Source organism: Lepidochelys kempii, chromosome 1 (genome assembly GCF_965140265.1).
Source record: "Lepidochelys kempii isolate rLepKem1 chromosome 1, rLepKem1.hap2, whole genome shotgun sequence".
Classification (NCBI taxonomy): Eukaryota; Metazoa; Chordata; order Testudines; family Cheloniidae; genus Lepidochelys; species Lepidochelys kempii.
This window is the reverse complement of record NC_133256.1, coordinates 97,300,062-97,323,037: the sequence shown is the minus strand read 5'-3', so window position 1 is coordinate 97,323,037 and position 22,976 is coordinate 97,300,062. Positions and strand designations below refer to the sequence as shown.

At 40.3% G+C, this 22,976-nt stretch overlaps 1 protein-coding gene across 1 annotated transcript in view; it reads right to left on the bottom strand.

The window, feature by feature from the left end:
- Positions 1–6,547: 6,547 nt before the first annotated feature.
- RAP2A (RAP2A, member of RAS oncogene family) overlaps positions 6,548–22,976 on the bottom strand; it is a 35,550-nt gene continuing 19,121 nt past the window's right edge. Inside the window, exon 2 of the mRNA XM_073348062.1 lies at positions 6,548–10,843. Within this exon, the coding sequence (XP_073204163.1) occupies positions 10,606–10,843 (238 nt within the window). The 3' untranslated portion in view covers positions 6,548–10,605. The remainder of the gene's footprint in view (positions 10,844–22,976) is intronic.

Here is a 22,976-nt window from a genome sequence, read left to right as displayed (position 1 = left end):
TGGAGTCTGAACCAGGAATTCTTGGATCTCAGACTGGTACCCCTAATTTTTTGAAAGAAAGGAAAATTTCAGTCAGAGGGGGTTGTATAAGCAGCTTATTTGATAGTAAAGTTTGTCATTAATAGAGAAAATCATCCCTATGCAAAGGATCTGCACTGTGAACCATTTAAACTCTATTTTGAGGGATTAAGTCAACTCCATACATTGCTGATGAAACTGCTGATGCCATAGCCCTGGCTGCTGATTTGGCCGCATCCAGAGCTACCTGGAGGAAGGTCCTAGCCACTGTCTTGCTTTCCTCTAGAATTGCTGTGAACTCCCGCCTTGTCTCCGGTGGCAGGGAGTCCTTAAATTTAGCCATCAAGTCCCACATCTTAAAAATCATACTTCCCCAGACGAGCCAGGTGGTTAGAGATATGTAACTGGAGGCTACTCATCGAATAAACCTTGCATCCAAACATGTCCAGTCTCTTAGCCGCTTTATTTTCCAGGGGTAGCGCTTGACTGCCCACCTGTCCTGCTCATTTGCAGCCAACAGCACCAGGGACTCGGAGGGGGGGGGGGGATGCAAGCACAGGTACTCAAACCCACTGGCTGGTACATAGTAGTACTTCTCCACCCTTTTTGCAGTAGGGGGCAGAGACGAAGGGGTTTGCCATAGCCCCCGACAGGTCCCATCTCCACCTCATTAACTGGCAGGGCCATTCTGAAGGGAGCAGCTGCAGCCAGGATATCAATTAAGCTGTGCGTAGACTCCTTCAGTTCCTCAGCTTCCAGCCCCAAGTTTGCTGTGATCTATTTCAGGAGCTCTTGATGGGCCCTCATGTCATCTCACAGAAGTGGGTTACTAAAGCCTGAGACCGCCTTGTCCGAGGATGACGAGGAAGAGGCCTGCACTGGAGGAGGGGCACTTTAGACAGTTGGAGAGTGGGTCACTCACTGGCATGGGCTTGCCGCAGGAGGGACATGACTTGATGTCCAGGGACTGGGGCATGCCATCTCTGGAGCAAAAGTCCCCCAATGACATGGACAACTATTCACACTACTCTATACACTAACACTAAGAACAAGAGACACTAACTAAAATAACTGTACAATATACCACGAAAGTCCAAACCACTGGGAAAGAAGCCTTTCAAGAGCAAGAAGGATCGTTCCAAGCAAGTCACGGGTAGCATGAAGGAACAGAGAGGGTGCAGCGGCGCCCCTTTTCCAGGCGCATATGCACGTGGCTCCAGGGGGTGCTAGAATTGGTCCTACGAATAACACTGAAGGAAAAATCTCTGGCAACTGCACACAGCACGCAAACACGTAGCATGCAATGGACACGAGCAAGCACTCCAAGAGCAGTATGTGATTAGAGACTATCATAATCCATCAGCACAAGGGGGCTGAATTAAGGTTGCACAGGCAACTTTAATTTCTTAAGTTTTTTAAAAACTTTAAAATTCAAAAAACACATTACATCCTGTGGAACCATTCACCCCCAAGTGGGTCATCAGCACAGATGGGATCTTTAGATCCATAGTGTAGGCTTCTCTCATTTGAGCTAAAGAATGAACTGGAAGTTGTAGAAGGCGATCTTCTACATGGACCTGCCACAAAAGGTGTATGGAGAGACACTCTCAGTGGGTTTCACTATTTCCTAGACAGCAAAGGAATACATTTACTCAGGATTCTTGGGTTCAGATCCAGGTTCTGTAGGGCAGGGTTTCTAGTGGTTATATATCCTCCTGCCCCTATGACCTCAGCCTGTCCCTGACTCACTTTGCTCTCATGTCTCCCATCCCCAGCTCCTATCCCTTCCCTCCTATTGTCCCACAAATTTTCCCCCACCCCAGCTCACCTATCTCTGCTTCCATCCCTCCCTCTCCCCTAATCTCCCCCATCTTTTTCTCCCCACTGTTGTTGCCCTTGTCCCTTCAGTCCTACTAATGTGCCTCCCACCCTCTGCCTTCAACTCAGACAGCTGCCTCCTTTTCCTCCATGCAGTCTGGATGCCAGCAGCAGGTGTATTGAGCACACAGGAGTCTCCCAACTCTCAACTGTGGCGACCACTGCTACAGCAGCCCCCAGGAGAAGCAATTGCAGGGAAAAGTCCTGTTCAGCTGCTGAAGTCCCTTGACGGAGTGTGTCAGTTGCTCTGGGGGTGACACATGTGCAGTCCAATTGGCACATAGGAGCTGAGAGGGGACTGGAGCATGCTTGGTGCAGACAGGATCATAGAATCATAGAATATCAGGGTTGGAAGGGACCCCAAAAGGTCATCTAGTCCAACCCCCTGCCCAGAGCAGGACCGATCCCCGACTAAATCATCCCAGACAGGGCTTTGTCAAGCCTGACCTTAAAAACTTCTAGGGAAGGAGATTCCACCACCTCCCTAGGTAACGCATTCCAGTGTTTCACCACCCTCGTCGTGAAAAAGTTTTTCCTAATAGCCAACCTAAATCTCCTCCACTGCAACTTGAGACCATTACTCCTTGTTCTGTCATCTGCTACCACTGAGAACAGTCTAGATCCATCTTCTTTGGAACCCCCTTTCAGGTAGTTGAAAGCAGCTATCAAATCCCCCTCATTCTTCTCTTCCACAGACTAAACATCCCCAGTTCCCTCAGCCTCTCCTCATAAGTCAAGTGTTCCAGTCCCCTAATCATTTTTGTTGCCCTCCGCTGGACTCTTTCCAATTTTCCACATCCTTCTTGTAGTGGGGGGCCCAAAACTGGACACAGTACTCCAGATGAGTCCTCACCAATGTCAAATAGAGGGAAATGATCACATCCCTTGATCTGCTGGCAATGCCCCCATGTATACATCCCAAAATGCCATTGGCCTTCTTGGCAGCAAGGGCACACTGCTGACTCATATCCAACTTCTCATCCACTGTAACCCCTAGGTCCTTTCCTGCAGATCGGAAGAATGTAGCTGCTAATCTAGCAAGTTTCTACTAAGCATGTGCAATCAGAGATTTTTCAAAGATTTGTACCTTAGCTGAATTTGATGGAGATGGTAAGAGCCAATCCCTGATACACAGGCTAGCCTCAAATTTCAAGTCCCTGCTCCAAAGCATGAAACTGCTAGAGGTTCTCAACAAAATGGTCATAAGAGTTTTACCCATGTTAAATAATATATTTTTTCCTTACCACATTTTGACAAACAGATTAACCATTTTAGATTAAACTAAAAAAAAAGAGAGACACCAGCTGACCAGACACCCACCATGGAGAATTTCAGCCCAGTTAAAGTTGGCCAAAGTTAGACGCTCCTAAAACAATGATGGTTTTATAACTGAAAGTCACCACGTATAATATTGGAAAGGACCTTAGTGAATTATTTACATAATTTGCAAGGCAATTATAATATAAACAATATGACAAGTTATAGAATGAAAGTGTTAACCAAAAACAACCTCTCATAATTTGACAAGTGAGGTATCTCAGGGTTGAGATTGTTCTGGATTTTAAAATAAGTTTATGCAGACTTTAGTTCCATGTTCTCACTTTTCCGCAAAATCCACAGCTCCCCCCTTCCCTCAGCCCAGCACTTCTCCATGGACCAAGAGCTTCCCACTTCCAAGAGCATCACACAGGCTCAAGTGACTCTCCTGCCTTGTAGCTGTTCCTCACAGCAGGAGCAGGGACAGGCAGGTCATCTTGCAAATTTTGCTGGTATCAGTGATGGCGGGAGAGTCATCCTGCAGTCTCCAGCTGTGGAACAGCTGGTCAAGCAAAAAATAAAACAAAATAAAAAAGGGGTCCTTTCTGATGGTGGGCTGTTTGTGGATAGGCCCACTTTGGTTATTGAGATCTGCAGGTATCCCTCCCCTTAGCTGGTGTGATAGGTGGAGTTGCTGTCTGCCCAGACTGGTACATAGGTAATAGAGCTCCATACTTTCTTCCAACACCAGCTTTTCTGACTCAGTGGCTGGGCAGGCACACATAAGCAGAAAGAGGGGCAGACCGCAGTGGCTATAGTATTCTCTTTCAGTGCAACAGCATTTTGGCCATAGCTCATGGGCTGCTGAAGCAGCTAACTCTAGAAGAGTATATAGTGCGCCCCATGTGCACACTGGTGAGGAAATGCAAGAAGACAACTCTCCGTGCAATAGTCACCATAGTTGTGGCTATAGTTGGTACCCTTGGAGAGGGTTAAAATGGTAATAAATAAAGCCAACCTTAGCATGTGGATTTTTTTAAGGGTGTGTGTGCAGGGGGATTACAGAATTTGACTTCCATCCATGGGTAACATCAATACACACAGCCAGCTTAAGAACTGTGAGAAGGTTGAGCAAAATTATTTTTATTTCACATAACGAGAATACAGGGGAAGGCAAGAGGGAAGCACCTTCAGGTTCCCTTTACTTGCTGCAGAAATGGAGCCCAGCTGAATCTCCCTTTCTAGCTTTGCAAATAGTTTACATTTTCATATCTGTACACACTAGGAGACAAGTGTGTGTGTGTGTGTGTATATAAATGAATGAATGACAGCTGTGATTCTTTTTTACAAGAGCTCAGCCCCCCCTTCTCTTGCTCATCACTAATTTTGGCAACACCTGATCCCTTTCTGCTGCTGGCCAAACATGGCACTTCAGAAGTCATTCCTTATTCAATGAAGAGTCTGTGCTCAGCACAGATGGGTCTTGCAGGGTGCCACATGGGTGTACACCCAGTGCTTTAGGGTTTGCTCTATGTTCTTCACTTTCACCAACACAACAGCTGGGGCAGACTATGAGAACTAATCTAATTCTTTAGTTCAGTTTTAAGACAAAGCAAGGAGGTCTCAGCTTAAGAGGTCTGCTTTGTCAAAGTGGGATTAGGGTTCACTGTATCACCTATTTCGGTATCACAATATGCTCAGTTTACAAGTAAAGAATATTTTTTCATAACTACCATATTCACAAACACGTCTTAGCAACTCAATGCCAAGCTGGGTTCTGTCTCACCCAGGTTTGCAACATTAAGCCAGAATAGAAACCAGCGCCTATTTCTGAGCTATGTTGGTTCTCCAGGACTAAGAGCAGTAAAAACCAAGCAAAATACATACAGGTATAATTCTGAATAGATAGGCATCAGGTTTATTGAATACAATAATTATGTAGCCACTTTTCAGAGTAAACTATACTTGAAAGATATTCAGACCACACTGATGAAAACCGAGATGAAACAAAAAGAAAATAAGACTACAATCCTGGCACTTCTTGAAGCTGCCAGTGGTGTCTTCATTCCTCAATTCCTGGAAGAGAAGAAAAACAACTATGGCACCAAATGCATGCAGAACTAAAGGAGAAACTCAACTGAGGAGCAATGAGGCTCAAAATCTAGATGTGTTGACAACATAAGGCGTCACATGACTTCAGCATGATCAACGGGGGCTAGAGAGCCCAACAGCGCAAAATATCTGCAAATTCATTTCCTCCCAGAACAGAGACTGGCTGATGCTTTGGGTGCATAATACAATGACGTCTCTCATGAGAAACTTAAATAGTATGTTTATTAAAACAGATTCAAAGAAGTTGGAGAGAGGGATGACAAGGTATTACTATGTTCTAGGGTGTCATTGTGAGCCACGCAGCCCACAAAGCCCTGTTGGTACCCTGAGAATTTCTCCTTTACATGTAGTCAGAAAGGGACTGATCTTACAACAGAGAGGACACAAAGCAGCACAGCACCTAAAGAATAAGAGAGATATTCCTATGGGCCATTTTTAGAATAGTTCAGCACTCTGAAGATGAACAAGCAGTCACTACATGACCTAAGTGATGGAAGCAAACTGCTTATCCAGTGAATATCTCTGGATACCAAAACCGTGACAGATTTTTCTAAAATTGAAAAACAAACAGTGTAAAGTTTTCCTAGAAGGAACCAGCAGAACATTGCAGCTGTAAGTATTTAAAAAAAAGGAAACAAGGAAAAAAATTCAATCATGATCTAAGCAAGTGTTCCCACATTCCAGTATTGTTCCCGCATTCCACAAAAAAAACCCAAAAAACAAAAAAACCCCACCGTGCTATAGCATGTTGTACTTTTTAGCTATTCAAAACAGTGCAATAAATGTCAGTAACCCCATGTGGCTATTCTCTTATACAACTTCCCTCCCACCCAAGAATTCTACTAAATTAATGGAATGTTGCCAGGGGTTGTCCAGTTTTAGCCAAAGATACACTGGAAATTGGTTTACAGAATGAATGGGCCAGTTATCAGTGACTAGAGCAGCTGAAGGCTGTGTAAATTAACATAATTTGTCACTCTTCACAGTGTTGTCCACAGAATAAGGAGTTCTTACAGAGCATCAGCCTCCAACTTTTGGCACCTTAAAACCCACATGACCTGTAAACAAAAAACACACAGCCCCCAGTACCAATCATGTTCAAAACACAATAATACATTATAGTCATGTCAGTAACACCAAGATGTAACTGCTAATCAACATAATCTAGAACAATCCTGTTAACATTAGCATCGTGACTGTTCAAATATTGCTATCATTGCAGAGATGTATAATGAAATTCTTGCTAACACGATGTATTTTGTAGAGCAATGCAAGACTAAAAAAACAAAATAAAAGCCCAGCCACCAATAGAACAGTTGACGTGATGATCAATCCTTGTTAATCCATTGAAATTTTAATACCATAAAAGTAACTTCATTATTGGATATTACATCTTCATGGTTGACCAAGTTCAGCTCATTACATCATTTTAGTACACTTTACAGCAATCTTTATTCAACCTTTCAGAATTAGATATGTACCTTAATAAACTTCCAATCCACTGGCCTTTTTCCTGGAGCATATTTTATCCAGTAGCAGTACGTGTGAGGCTACAGTAAATGTGCATATGTAAAAATGAAAACAATAGTATTTGCTTGCATCCATTCAATTTATATCAACAGAATATTTCGACAGGAGAACCTCTCCTGAACTCTAAATAGGTCTGTTTACTGCTGTTTACAAGTAGGTAGTTCTAATTAGCTTTGGGTGAGCTATTTGATAAAACCAAACTTGATGATACAAGGAAATCCAAGGCAGGTTTCATTAAATAAATTTATTTGTTAAAATAATTTAACTCCAAATACAACTGCTGAGTTTGCATTGAGTTCTATGTACAATTCTTGTTTTATTTGAAACATCAAGGTTTAACAACTGACATTGTTACAAAACAATAAATTGTTGCCCTATCTATAGGTTGCCAGTTGTATTAGAGCTCAACAATTAACTGTGAAATATATTTAGTCACCTCTGGGAAACCCCAAATCAATACCGTTAAGCCTGGTTCCAAAACCCCCTGCAACCATTCTTGAGACCTGATGCACAACAATGCAGATAAAAGCCTCCTGCTGTTGTCAAACATTTGCTTTGTCAGAGTTTCACCATTAAAGCCTAAGCAGTACTTTGATTCTACACTGGTAAAAAGAAAAACCAAACATGCACAACCCACCCCCAGCCAAATGGCTGACATCTTTAGGCAACATTCTTTATACAGGAAAGCAAATACCAGTAGTTTTCCCACAGAAAAGTGATGGCAACTGTAGCACTGGGGTTAGAGAGAGGCTAGTTACTTGTTGGCCAAACCAGAACAGAAAGTCATCAAAAGCTGCTTTTGATGCTCTAATAAAAAACCCCATGTGTAAATACTTTTGATCTGATGCTGGTTTATTTATTTTGCCTACTTTTAAAAAATGGGAGAAAACAGTTACTACCATTATCACAGCCAAAAAAAAATAAAAGCTGCACCGTTTAAAAAAGCCAAAAAAAAAAAAAAAAAAACACGCCCCCAAACCAATAAAACTTTAAAAATGCTGTCTTTGTAGAAAAGTACAAAACTCTACAAGAACAGCTAAAGAAAACATGGGTCTTTGGATCAAACCATAATATTTTAAGGCATGTTATAAAAAACTTTCACATACTATAATTGGTAGTCTGATCAGGGTACAAAGAAAGAGATGACCCAAGACCACTGACTTTCTCCAGGTGGCCACCTATCTTGAATGTGGCTCATTTAACTACCCTCTTGCTATCCTTATGCTTTCAAAAATATCTTAGCCAAATGCAACTGTCATTGATTCAAGCTCCACTATATTCACATCAGTGGAAACACAAATAGTGCACAACTACCTCCTTAGAATTATACAATAAAGAGAAGAACATTTACATTTCCCCCCGCCCGACACCCCGGAATGTTGTGTGTTGATGTGTGTTGCTTAGTCATTACAAATGTAAAATGGTAAGAAAAACATGTCTCAGAAGTATCTTTTTTACTAAAATTTTCTGTTTAGAATTTTACTTGTGCAGTTTTTCCTAAATTAAAAGCCCATCTGTTTTATGTTACAACTTAGGCCTTTCATACATATTATTTATACCACTTTATTGGTGGCACAGCCATTTTTTATATAAGATCTTAGCAGTTTGTGTATAATATTGCTCAACATGCACTCCAAACTGTAAATTGGTATCAACTGGTAAACTGTAAATTGGTAAACTGTAAATTGGTAAAATGTTTCTGAGCACTCAGGCACTAGGTCTCAAATTGACAAGCTGCCTATTTTATTATTAGATTGTATAGTTTCATTAGACCCCTCCTCCATTTAAATATTTTAGGAAGTGAAGATACCATTGATTCAAGTCTCAAATTTTGCTTACGCACACACACATGGTTAATATTAGGTGAAAAAGGTGCACCAACATCCAAACTTGTGGAAATTAGCTGGTAGGAAAAACCTACATTACAAGGATTTAGAAAAATCTGACTAGTAGGGCCGCACATTTATCAGACTTAACATCCTTGTGTCCTCGAAAAGCTTTTCAAGGTCTAAGGGCAGTGGTGGCCAGTTCTTTTCCATCACTAATATTTCCATTAGCTGTCACCCACTGAACAAGATTAAAAATGTTACTATATTAAAAAGAAATTTTGGGAAGCTGTTTTATACTTGCGTTTTTCATTTCAAAGATTAAGAGCATTTTTAAAGCAGTTCTGCTGATGGAGGTAAATCTGTCCAAACTCCAATTACAACATTTCTAAGGGATACATACACACACCCAACACATGCACCCCTGTTTTCACTCATTTACACACAAGGAACTACACTGTTACTGCACTAGACTGAGAAACTAATAAAATGCATGGTGGTATTTAGACCACAGGCTCAGTGATATTGCATTTTGATGACCAAATTTTATCTATAAAGGTCCAGCTCAAGACAATCGTTCCAACATATAAAACTTAAACATTTTGATTGAAAACTTTTCTATACTTGATTGTAAGACTTCAGAATAGATATTTCTGTGCCATTAGTCATGCAAATGATAAATACTTCACTGCTAGGAAAACTAGAATGTCAGAGCTTGAGCACCCTTGCAAAACAAAATATTTGCTCCCACTATTTGATACCCTAATAATCAGGGCAATCTTTGAATAGTGTCAGGCAATTACACAAAAGCTTTTTCCTTTCTCACCTACAGTATAACCATAACCTATATTCCTCCTGTGAGCCAAAATGATTTCATATGGTTATTCAATTAACAAAGTTGCCAACATTAAAGCTATGAAATAGCAAACTTGATTTCCAAAGGTTAGTTAGGGATCACACGAAAAAAAAAAATTAGCCCTTAAAGGCAAGAAAGAAATTATCTTCTTTAGCAAACTTAAAAATGCAGGATGTTCGTACTGCCCCATGAGGTTTCTGCAAAAGGGAACATCTGGATGCAACATGGCTTTGTTTTCCTTACAAGATGGTACTAGTTAATCTATTAAAGTGTTCCTTGTTAGTAAGGCTAAGCAATTTTTTTCATCACAGTTGCTTCCTCCTGGTTCAGTAAAGTGATAAAGATGTTTCCTGCTTTGTAAACAGAGGGTTTGTTTGGCTTTTTGTCTGACCAAAATCTGAAGTGATCCTCCATTCTTGAGCAGCAAAGTGGAAGATTTAAAACATTCCAATGCCATATCGGGTTTTTTCACTAGCTTTTAGTTTTTCAGATCTTCTCTCTTCTTTCAAGTACTGATGCAGTGCTTTCTAGTTCACAAGATGGGATAAAGTGTAGAAATTGCATCAATTTTGGGAAAAAAGAACTATATAGGTCTTGTAGATCATATCTGTCTCTAAAACTGTCAGAAGTTCAGATGAAAACAGCATACTTGTTTGTGTAAATTTGGCCACAAGCAAAAGTACAACTCCTGAAATTCAGAATATCAAAACTGAAAGGCTTTCCTCTCCTTTTGCGTTTATCAGTACAGAATACGCTAATTGCAAGTAATCTTTCCAGGTCTTCCCTCTAGCGATTTCAATTTTCACCACCAGGAATTTTCTAATTTATGAAATAGCTGCTGCTGTCTGACATAATCCAAATACATATAGTTCACTGAGATCACCCTGTAGATCAACTGTCTATGATGAAATTGTAGGTGCACAAGGGCGTATTGGGTGAGAAATTGTAGTTGTTTAACCCCATTATGTTCAGAGACAGCGATTGACTTTCAATGCTCACCTCTGATTTAAAGTTGTTACTTCACTTATGATTTATTCCAAGTGACCCACAAACCAGGAAATGAGGCAGACAGTTTTACCACTTTACAAAAATTCTGCAGATTAAGTCCAGGTTAGGTAATTTTTAATGCTATTGAATATTACATGCAGAACAGCATGGATCATCTTTGTCTGGCTGAGCTGCATAGTTCATTTGTCTAACGATTTCTGCAAAGAGCTCATCCACCATTGTTTTACTTTTAGCCGAGGTCTCCATAAAAGGACAGCCCCATTCTTCAGCCAGAGCTCTGCCTTCATTTGAAGATACTTCCCTCTCACTCTCCAGGTCCACTTTATTACCAACCAAAATTACTGGCACCTTCTCATACCTATAATTCAAAACAAAAAGAGAATTAAGTTTCCTTAAAATAGATTATGATTTTTCTCACATACAAACAGTGCATACCATAAGAAATAATTCTGTCATTCATCAAAACCTACTTTATAGTTCAAAACGCTACACAAGCTTTTGCTTTTTTCTCATGCTAGTTTATTACAGCACCTCCCTTCAGAGTTTTCTAATGAATGCTTCTTCCTCTTAATTTTCTCTCCTGTCAGGAACACTTACAACTCTAGCTCTTTTGGTGTGGAACAAAATTTCTTCCCATTCCAACACGGTCCAGATTAGGATTTGGGATCGGCTGGAGGTTCAAGCCTCCTTCCAACTTTAATTTATTTAGGTCTACACTTTATGTCTACACAGCAAGCCTCCCAGTCCAGAAAGACAGACTCACACAAGCTGAGTTCAAGCTAGCATGGTAAAAATAGCAGTGTGGACATTACGGCTCCAGAGCAGACTCAAGCTAGTCACCCGAGTTCAAACAAAACAAAGAACACACTGTGAACGTGTTATTTAAGCTGCAAAGTCAAACACTCAAAAGTTAGGAAGTGCAAGAATAAGGTTGCACAGACTACTTTAAATTCAGCCCCCTGGTGTAAATGCATTGTGATACAGTCTTTAAACTACACAATTGCAAATTATTTTTTCCACGGGACCTCTACCACACTCAGTGGATTGAATGGATGGGCTCAATGAAAGACAGCTATTCAGTGTTTTTTACCCTCATGATTCAATGTGGGGCCCATGGTTTATTTGCTGTACAGCACTCAAACCCTGCTCTGAATACAGCATTACCCATTTCTTTGTCATCTTTTGTTATCTTTAGTTGCCTCATAAACATAAGTGAATTTATCTTCACAACTCCTTGGGTGATGAGTATTCACCTTATTTTACAGATGAGGAAACACATTCAGAGCAATTTACCTGAGGCCATACAATGATTCATTGAGAGTCAGAATTCGACAAAGAACATCCTGATTCCCAACCCTGCACTCATTCTTCAGATGACACTGCCTTACTGCCAGAGGTATTGAACATCTATAGCTCCCAATGACTTAATTATGAGTGCCTGGCACTTCTGAAAGTCAAGACAGCTGGGGCCTCATGGGGGCTGAGAAAAGAGACGCAATTGGTGGCTATGAAAAGTCTGGTTTAATTGATTTGCTCAGCATCACACAAACTCTGTAACAAAGGTAGGAACAGAATCTAGTTCTCCTGTGTTGCGTTTACCTACCTTAACTAGGCCATCCTTTCACTTCCTACATTCCCCAGCTTCATTTATTACATATCTTCCCATTACTAGACTCTATATTGTATAACAGAGATCTTACAGATATCAGTCATATACACAAATCCCTGAGCACAGGCCATCATGTAATCTAAACAAGGTTGGGTCCTGCAGAAAAACAGTCTCATCACATGATCACACTATCATAATGCATAGGCACCATGGGGCTGAATTCAGGTTGCCTATGCAAAGTAAATTCTGGTATTACTTAACTTTTGAGGACCGTTTTTCAGTGTAACAATTTTTTTTTTTCAAATTGTGAAGTTACGTACTAAAAAAAAAAAGGAACAACTGTATTATGTGCAACTAACAGCTTTGGCCACGTGCTTGGCCCAGGAAATGGTCAGGGGTAGCACAATCTTGTTCCCCCTCCCCAGGGATACACGCGTGTTCTTCAAGATTGGGAGGAGGAGAGGGTGTTCCTACCTCAAGAGGGGAATGGACATCTAGAACGGTATGCGGTATCTGGGGGTGATTGGAAGGAGCCTAGTCCGGCTCTCTTCCTCACCCTCTTGTGTGTAAGGGGCTTCTGCCCTATGTGGTGTTCCTGGCAGGTGGATGGGTTTGCTTAAGTCGAGTCTGGGGGGATGAGCCTGGTCAAACTCTCCTCATCTCCACCACAGCAGCTCTAGTAGCAGGCAGGCTCCAACTGCTCCCAAGGGTCCCCAGTACTGTGCATGCTGCTGCTACAGCAGGGGGTTCAACCTTAGAATATTCAGATTTTGGCATGTTACCAAAATGATTCAGTGGGACCTAAGCCAGAAATGGGAAATGGTGATTTTCCATATCTTATAACTCAGCCAAAATTGAAACGAATTTGATGGGAGAAGCAAGAGGCACATCCCTGGTGACAGCCCCTTTCCCCTGTCAAATTTCTAAAGCCTGAGGCAAATATTTGAGGGGTTCTTAAAATAAGGTTGCAAGAATCTTTTATAATGGAAACTGTTAGAGAGGCACTAATATAGGTGTTGCTGCCAGTTCCCTCTATAATAACGATGCACTGAAATGCATATTTTAGGGCAAACATTTACAGTATAATGTGATAAAGGCACAAAGATAGAGCCTTGCTTTACTAGATTAACTTTATGACCAAGGATTTTACAGAAGCAACTATGTACACGGCAAAGTCTTTGCAGAACGATATGCTAAAGCCTGTCTCAAAATGGGTGTACTCTCTATCTTGATCTTGACAGGTACTGACAACTCCTACAGATGTTACACGATCAGGCTCTTTGTAGCCAAATCAACAGAGACACTGACACTGATTCAATTTTCACCCTATGTGGACTTTTACTTCTGTCCAGTTACATTCCCACACTCATCTAAGACAGCAAAACACTAATCTGTTCTATGGACATTGCTTTGTACTACAAACCAAACTAACATGTATTAGGAAGTAATAACGCATTACAGAATTCCAACTTGGGTAATTAAGTTCTACATAAATTCCTTCTGTAGTTCCAAATGAAAAAAGTGTTCTTGACTTCCTGTTCTTCATTGTTGGGTAACACTTCTGTGCACTGTGGAACAGTTGTTACCTCACATATGACTGCATTTCAGTTTTGCATGAAGTGATCTCGGTTTATAGTTTAAATACCAGTTCACTGAATTTTAAAGACATTTTAGGATCCTTCAAGATGAAAAATATTGTATAAAATGTATCAATGTGAGCTTATTAGGTGTGTGGCAATTCTCCAAAAAGGACCCTGTTTTTTGGAGTTTCATGTACCCATCATACACACATCCACATCATCTGAAAGCTTATTTTATGTAAGTTTAGATGAGGTACGAGGTGGTGTGTCAAGTGGTGCCACAAGCCTGACGGTGACATTCTCATTGTTGCACATCATTTTTTGCACAGTTCCAGAAACACTAAAACATGACTATGACAACAGTTTTTGCTCTTTAATTTAATTTCAACACCTTAATGTGGTGTTGAATTGGTCAAAGCTTAATTAGTCAAAGCTATCAAACAACAATATTTGTATTGGTTTTGCATGGGCAATATTTTTTTTCCAGAAATGAAGCTGTTTAGCATGTGGCAAAAATGCCAAATATCAACATTTTACAAATACATTAATATGAGATGTTTTCACATTGCTATATCCTGCAAGTTGTTATATTAGTTTGCTGTATTTTCAATTGAAATTTCCTGACCAGATCAGTCTCACACTGAAGGCTGTGCACCAGGAGCAGTAGATTGTGTGCCCATAGATTGTACCACATAATAGGTAGATATAAATGTATGTGAATTCCTAATGTAAAGCTATCCGTTTGTAAGCTTTTGTACGTACAATGTAGCACCTAGCCTGCCTAGCAGAAGGTTTGAGTTTGTAATTGCCTATGCATAGTGCTCCGTGTCTGTCATGGAGGTCGTGGAAGTCACGGATTCGGTTTGATACAAACGTAGACCTAGTTTAGTAGAAGTCTGTATACTTGGACAATGGAAAAATGGTGGTCGTGGCAGTGGTAATTCTAACAATATTCTGTGGGAATTTCACCTCTAAAGGGAAGTTCGAGTTTATGAAAGCATGGAGGATATGAGCCCCTTAAAGCTTACATCAAAGAGAAAAAGACTCTCCACAAGTTTGGAAAAATGCATGGTCATGAAGATCAAAAGAATGCAAAAAACCGTCAACAGACACCAGTGCTGGAGAGACTTCTGTGATGCTCGCAGCAGGAGCCAGGAAAGATGAATTGGTACGAGTGGCCACTGGATTAATTTTCTACTTTAGATGATGTGTCACCAATACTCTGTCACAGGGGCTACTTTCAGAAATACACAAGCAAGCAGAATTTGGCACATATCAGAGTTGCAGAGAACCCAAGAAAGAACACAGACTCAATCTGATCAGAGAGCATCACATTCACCTGCATCTACAGAATGCACGTCCTCCAGCAACTGGTCCATTTGCCTTGTTTGCTTGAGAAAACACACACAAAAGGAGAAACTTCATAAGAGAAACATTTGAGAGAGCAACCAATCTAAGGGAGGTGACACTTCAGAGGAACTGACACGACATGTTGTGCAGAACACCTGTGGAAGACTTGATTGCTAAGGATGCAGTTTATCAGTCAACATGCCTTTCTTCCTACTTGAGTAAAATGAAATCTTAAGGCAAAACCATCTAGATACAATGTAACAATACAGTCACCTTATGACACTGCATTTTATCAGCTGACTGAAGAGACAAAGATCTTATGTATAACAAGAAGGCTCTGCTCCTGTCCAACCTGCTACAAAAGATATAAAACCCTATTTCCCTCAGATGTAGAAACTGAAAGATATTTCAGGAGCAAATTACAATCAAGATTAGAAAAATAAATTATGGATCTGCAATTTCATTCCATGTACAGCAAGGACAAGGCAAGTCTACCATTGTTCTACGCAGCACAACAACATTAGCTGATGTTATCCAAGCTGCTAGTAATTTGAAGCAGGAACTTAAGTCATCCAAATGTTTTGTCGATGTTCTTCTGGCAAGTGAGCCAGCTTTGAAATGAACAAGTGGTTTTGTGTAATGCCGCTTCAATCCTTTGGTCTGAAATAGCCAAAAGGAGAGCCTCAGAACATTATCCAAAGCCAGGTGATGGAACTTTACAGAGGTCAGCTGCTTTTCTGCCCCAGTTGGTACAGAAGTTTGTCTTTTGGTTAATAAAGAGGCATCTAATTCAGTCAGCAATGAGTATCATCCTTTAGAAGGCATTCATTCAAAGAAGGTGACTCAATTGTGGAGTGCACAATAATTATTAATTAATTATCACACCGAAATTATCACACTGCTGCACATATACCTTGCTACACCATGAATTTGGATCTCACAGTTTAATTGACATATCACACACCTTCATGGATTCTGCAACAATTATGATGAGCTGAAGAAATTCATCACTAGTGCTGCAAAAAAATAAAGTAGAAAGGCTCCAGGGAGCTGTGTTCATTCCAAATGGAACTGAACCACACATGCTGGTGGAAATCTCATCCCTGAAGGAGCTGATAAGATGGACATCAACGCAGAGACCATGGATGGAAAGAATACCTTCCATTCAATGGCCTGAACTACCACTCTAGCAGAGTCTGCAGACAGTCCAGCATCACAAGAAATAATCACTGACAAATTGGAAAAAAAAGTCACTACTCTCCCTGGGCAATCAGCGTCTCTTATGCAGCGTGCAGCATTAGTAAAAACCTAGAACACATCCAGAACGGAGTCACCATTAAGAACTTGAGAAAAATCAATTATGCCTGTAGTCAAAACAAACATCCCTGCACATAACTCTGCTTGCCAAGGCAATGAAGTCTGGTAACTCATGCACTCTTGACAGAGATCATAATGATGAACAAGATAATGATATTGACTAGAAATGTCACCACCGGTATTACATTTCAATGATACCTGTACACATTTATTATCGTATTTTGTTTTACCCTGTAGATTGTTGTTGTGATGCTTTGAGGTCCAAAGAAATCCAATTTGGTGTCTTAATTTAATGGCTCTCTGTATTAGTTCAAGAGAAATGAATGCAAATATTTCAAAGTGAGCATTTTAATGTGTGGATTGTATCAGTTTATCCCCATTGCTATGGTAATGGTACCACTTGACTGCTCCACATTCTACCTCATCTTAAAGTAGAAATAAGATTTCAAATAATTTATCAGGTGCGTGTATAGATAGGGTCCATTAAATTGACTAAATTGGTGGTGGCTGCTGCTTGCCTTTTTTTTTCCCCCCTGAACCTAAAAGGTACATCCAGAGATAGAAAACACTGCCCAATGACTGAAACCATGTCTGAAAATTTTTATCCAGCTACTTTTCAGACTTTGGGTCACAGACATAACTGGCTTGTCAAAAGATGACAAGAAGTGAAATTTCTTCACAGAAGGAGACAAGAGTGACATACAGCAAGCCTGATAGTAAAGAGATTAATTTTTTTTTAAACTCTGAACATTCATTCATTGCAGACAAATCTTTTAGCTTTTCTAGAATTCAATTTTGTCCATATTTCAAAAAATATGGACTAGATGACCTCTCGAGGTCCCTTCCAGTCCTATGATTCAAAACAGAGCCAAATACATCCAACTAGCTATGCAGAAAAAAAATTCTGCATAAAAGTTCAACCCGATCTATGAACTTATAGGGCCCTAAATTAGCATTGATGGGAGTTGGACACAGGGGGGTGTCCTTGGCAGAGGACACAGGGCGTGCACAGGGATCCCCTGTTCAGATAGTTGCATAATAGTTCAAAGTGTAGCATGTGAGGTGTCTCCTGAGGGTGTATTCCCCTGGTCGTCATAATCATTGTGAAACGTGTGTACAGATAAGAACATAATACTTAAGGAGATATGTATCGATACTGGAAATTAAGGCAGGTTGCCAGGAGGTGACATACCTCAGAGATGTTCCTTTCAAGCAGGAAGTAACTGACACCTATCTCCCTGTCTGGCCATTTGTGTGTTGTATGCCTCACACTGTATGCCTATTTGAATACTGGACCAGCTGCAATTGAGAGATTGCGAAAACTACAAGGGAGGAAATTTACAGGAAGAAAAACAGGATGGGGATGTCCTGTTCATGAATAAAGACAAAGGATTTGTCTGGTATATCTTGGAGTGCAAAGACATACTGAATCCTTCACCTAGGAGGAAAACTGATAGTGTGCATATCCCATGAGAGAAGGGCCAACAGTTTCTGAGTATGTCTACAAGATAATAAAAAACCCACAGCACCAAGTCTCCGAGCCCAGGTCAGCTGACTTGGGCTCATGCTCGCAGGGTCCCTCAGCCTGGGCTCCAGCCCAAGCTGGAACGTCTACACAGCAATTTACACACCACAGCCCAAGCCCTGTGAGACTGAGCCTGCTGACTTGGGCAGCTGCAACCGTACCTTTAGTCCGGCTCAATCAATCTCCTAAAGAGCATGGGGGATTGGATGTGGGGGGAATCCAAGTCCATGGTACTAGAGCAGTCTTCACAAAACCACTGCCACTCCTGACATAGCTCTCAGCATCAGCCTGACTTCCTGGTGCCATATACAACTCATTCCCCCCTTTTCCTCAGCTAGAAGTGTCCTTTTAAACTATTCCTCCACTGGGAACATGCCAGTACAGTAGAATCTCAGAGTTACAAACACTTCAGGAATGGAGGTTGTTTGTAACTGAACAAAACGTTATGGTTGTTATTTCAAAAGTTTACAACTGAACATTGAGTTAATACAGCTTTGAAACTTTACTATGCAGAAAAAAAATGCTGCTTTTAGCCATCTTAATTTAAATAAAACAAGCACAAAAACAGTTTCCTTACTTTGACAAAAAAAATTAAAACTTTTAAGTAGTTTACATTTAAACATTAAACATATTGTACTTTGCCCCATTTTTTTGGTCTTGGATGCTGCCTGATTGTGTATTTCTGGTTTCAAGTGAGCTGTGTGTTTGACTGGTCAGTTCATAACTCTGGGGTTCATAACTCTGAAGTTCTACTGCATTGTTCTACTCCCAGCCCTGGTTCAGTGTGGGGTCTGCCCTTTTATTTAGTGCTAAATCCTGGGTCCACTGGAATTAATCCCCTGTAGGGACCGTTATGAAATTAAAAAACTAAAGTTAGCATCAGTTTGCTTAAGAAAATAATATATTTGCTAGTCAGTAGGCAAAAGCCCTAATTAGCAAATAAAGTAAGACTGAGAATAAGCTAAGACCAGAAGTAGTGTAGGAAGGCTGGATGCCTTAAAAGTAACCAACAAGGCAAAGAAAAACTGTTTTAAAAGAAACAAGCACAAACTTTTTCACTGTTCTGCTGAGAAGCAACAGTGGAGGGAGAGAAGATAAGAAAAGAAGGTCTTGGGGGAAGGAAAATATCAAGGATAAAATGCATCAGGCTAGGTTTTTCTAGAGCGAACAGATTAACTGAAGGGTATAAAGAGAGCCATGAATCTGAAGAGTCTCTCTCAGATCCGGTCCCATCATGCTGGAGCAAACCAGGATGAGAGGACTATTCTCTGGTACCTCTGTGAGTATAACTGATCATATGCTTATGGATGTGTGCTACTCTACTGGATGTAGTCAACTGCTTATTATTTAGGCACATTTAAAGCAACTGAATAATTACCATTTGGCCTTTGGAATTAAAGAAAATGTATGGTTAGTTAACATTTGGGGGTGCCCTGTATCACTATTCATAAATAATAATTCACATATCACTTTTACATCAATGACTGTAGTGTCCATGATAATCAGCAAAGTTTTGTACCTGTAATCCTTCTTTAGCTTATTTCAGACTCTAAAGTTTATTCTTTCCTCCTGTTACTATGTGTTCCCTGTACTTTTACCAGGAGCTGTAAAGGACTACAGATATTAGCAGAGACACCGATACTATAAATAAGGTCTGCAGATAGATCTTGGTTAGGGAAAGTATCTCCATTTTAGATTTCTGCAACTTTAGTGGCAAGAATCCTATCAAAGCCTAACTAAGTAAACTAGATTACATGAGATAAGATATCTTAAGCGATTAAAAAAAATGGTAAGTTAAGTTTGTCAAACCCAAACAGAGTAGTTCATTATAAATTATGCCGCTTAGAATGCAATTTAGTAATTTAGCCTGTGCCCCTGTCTTGACTGAGGTGAACTTTGCCATAGCTTGAATATGACAGTAGACATCCATAAAAGCAAGATACTCTACTTTTAAATCCAACAAAATTTTCCTTATATTCATTTCTAACATTCTGTGGAAGATTTTAAAATGTAAAATCCTCAAGATGGAGAGCACTGTGTGCCCTAGCCTATTTGTCCCACAGAATTCTTCAAATGAGTTCAGACCAAAAATAAGGCATATATATATATTTTTTAATAGCGAGAGTGATTCATCATAGCAACAACTTACCATGGGTCGTGGTGGACTCTTCATCACAGCAACTTTTAAATCAAGATTGGAATAATTTTCTAAGAGATATGCACTAAGAATTATTTTTGGGAAATTCTATGGCCTGTGATGGACAGGAGGTCAGAGTAGATATTGATCACAATCGGCCCTTCTGGCTTTGGAATCTATAAACTAGCTGAATGCATCTGTACCCCTATCACTTTGGGAACTTAGGCAAAGAAAACATATTCCCCCAACTTAAAATTTTTTGTATTTTGTTAGTGTCGCAATTTTAACATTATGGGCTAGATCCTCATTGCATGTAAATCAGCATAGTTCCATTATGTTCCACTTAGCTATACAGATTTATACCAACTGAAGATGTCTCCACATTTTAAAAACACCTAGATTCCTGCATAGCTTTTAAGTGTCTTAGTTGCCCAAACCACAGAAGTTATTCTAGCTACTCAGGTAACTCCACAAAGAACAGCTGTAAAAAGACATTATGATGCTAGTAATTCATTCCGGTTTACCAATCAGGTGCATTTAATTTTCAACAGTCTTGGAAGCTGTTAGACTGCCTAAGAATGAAGCAACGATTCATTAAGCAATCCTCACATGGGTGTGTGTAATAAAGGAATTTTTAAAGTCATTCTATAGGTGGGTAGAACATATAGTTGTGGGAGAATTCTGCGCCACTGTGTAGGCGCAGAATTCATGTTGTCCACAGATTTCTTTGCTTCCCCGCAGAAAAATGACTTCTGAGGGGAAGCAAAGGGAAGCCTGAAAAGTGGTCACTTGCCCCTCCCCAGCAGCCCAGAGCAGCCAGCAGAGACGTAAATCAGCGCAGGGGGAGAGGAGGGTGGGCATGTGAGCAAGAGAACGAGAGAGAAACTGTCCCTCTGGCCTGCTATTGTGGCATGCTAAGTGTGGAGAGGCAGGGCTTTGGGGCGTTTGGCATGAGGCAGGCTCTGCCCCTCAGACAGAACATAATGTAGCAGCCTGCCTGCTTAGTTTTCATTGTTAGTGAATTGTTCCCGTTGTTAGTGAATTCCCCCAGGAGCATAAAACAGGTAGAAAATTTTTAAGGCTCCTTTACACTGCAAGAGTGGCGTAACTGTAAAGGAGCTTTATTGTAAATGACAGTATGGCGTATGGCGTTATGAATGCTTATGGTACTTTAGTGGAACTGGTCTGTTTTTGGACTGAAAAAATTTCCTATCAAAATGTGCTCCATGAACTGTTTGCGACTGAAATTTCTGGAGATGGTCAGTTGCCAATATAAATTGTGAGTTTGATACCCCAGTCCCCACTTGCTCGTTATTTGCCTATGATGCAATATTGAGCATATGGCTGCATGTATTTGTTGACTAATAACTAGAAATGAAAGATCAAGCCTAGCTACATTACACAAAGGAGATTTGGAGATTTCCTCCAATGCTCCCCACTGCCATTCTCCATCCATTGTATTGTAGTTTAAACACAGTACCAAAATAATTAAAACTGGCTTATTATATTGTGTTATTTTGACAAATAAAATATGCAGAATTTTAGAATATTGTGAGCAGAATTTTTAATTTTTGATGCAGAATTCCCCCAGGAGTAAAACAAGGCCTGGAGTGGTTAAGTAGCTTACCCAGAGTCCCACAGCAACTCAATGGCAGAGTTATGAAGAAAATTCTGGAGTCCCCGCTCTAGGGAGCGGAGCATGCTCCAAGCAAGGGATTGGGGACAAAACCATTCCTTGCATTTTAATCCAGGCTCTAAAATGAATTCCTTATGTAGCCTAAGGAACATCATATTCTCTATGGACCTCAGTTTACCCATCTGTAAAGAGAGGCTAATAGTACTTACCTACTTCACAGGATGTTGAATATTTAACATATGCAAAACAAATCTAAAGAATAAAAGCACTATACATGTATTAAGTGACGAATACACCATGCTCTTGTAAGAGCAGACCAACAGATGGAGGAGAGGATTCCATACACAGCCTCAAACAAGGAATTACTACAAACTTGGTTATTGTGTAATGGCAGCAAAGAGCTCATACATGTCTTCAGTAACAAAAAGTAGTAAAGTTACCCCTTGCAGAACTTTCAAACACTATGAATTGCATAATTTGAGATTATTTCCAGTTACCTCAGGACTGGACTCACCTCCCTAAAATTTCTCATTTTTGAGAAAATCACCCACATCTGCGATGACCTCATGTGCAACCAAAAACAAGCCAAGCACAGAACCAGAATCACCACCTTCCTTCCAAAAATTCAACCTCGTTCATACACGTCATAGAAGCACTGACTGGAATTAGAGTCACCACAAGAGACAAACTGCTGTCCTTCTTAGATAGTAAGAGAGCAGGGAATACCTAGACACTTACTAATGAATTGCTAACACCTCCTTTGACCTCTAACATTCAATTGTCTAACAACATAAATTTAGCCACTCTTCATACTGAATAAACTTTACTTATATATATTTTACAAGTAGTCTATCAAAAGACACATTTACAAAGAAAAGCATGAACAGAAGTTGTGTGCGCAATGTCATTTTATTGCTATAGAATGTTTCAAACTTGGGTGTCTAGAGTTAGGCACCAAAATAAGGATCTTGATTTTTGGAGTTGCTGAACACCAATAAATGCTGCTGAAAGCAGGCAGGCTCAGCACCTCTGAAAAATTAGGCTACTCTTTTAACTTTGGGACCGAGGTTTAAAAATTAGGTCTTAAAGATCAGGAAACAATGCAAACATTTAAAAATGTTAACTGGGCAATTTTAATGTCACATTATTGTGCAATCAACTAAGTGCACAAAACTGTTTTAAAGAATAGCTGCAAAGCTAGTCGCTGCTGTCAAGGTTCCTCCCCCACTCTGAACTCTAGGGTACAGATGTGGGGACCTGCATGAAAAACCTCCTAAGCTTATCTTTACCAGCTTAGGTCAAAACTTCCCCAAGGTACAAAATATTCCACCCGTTGT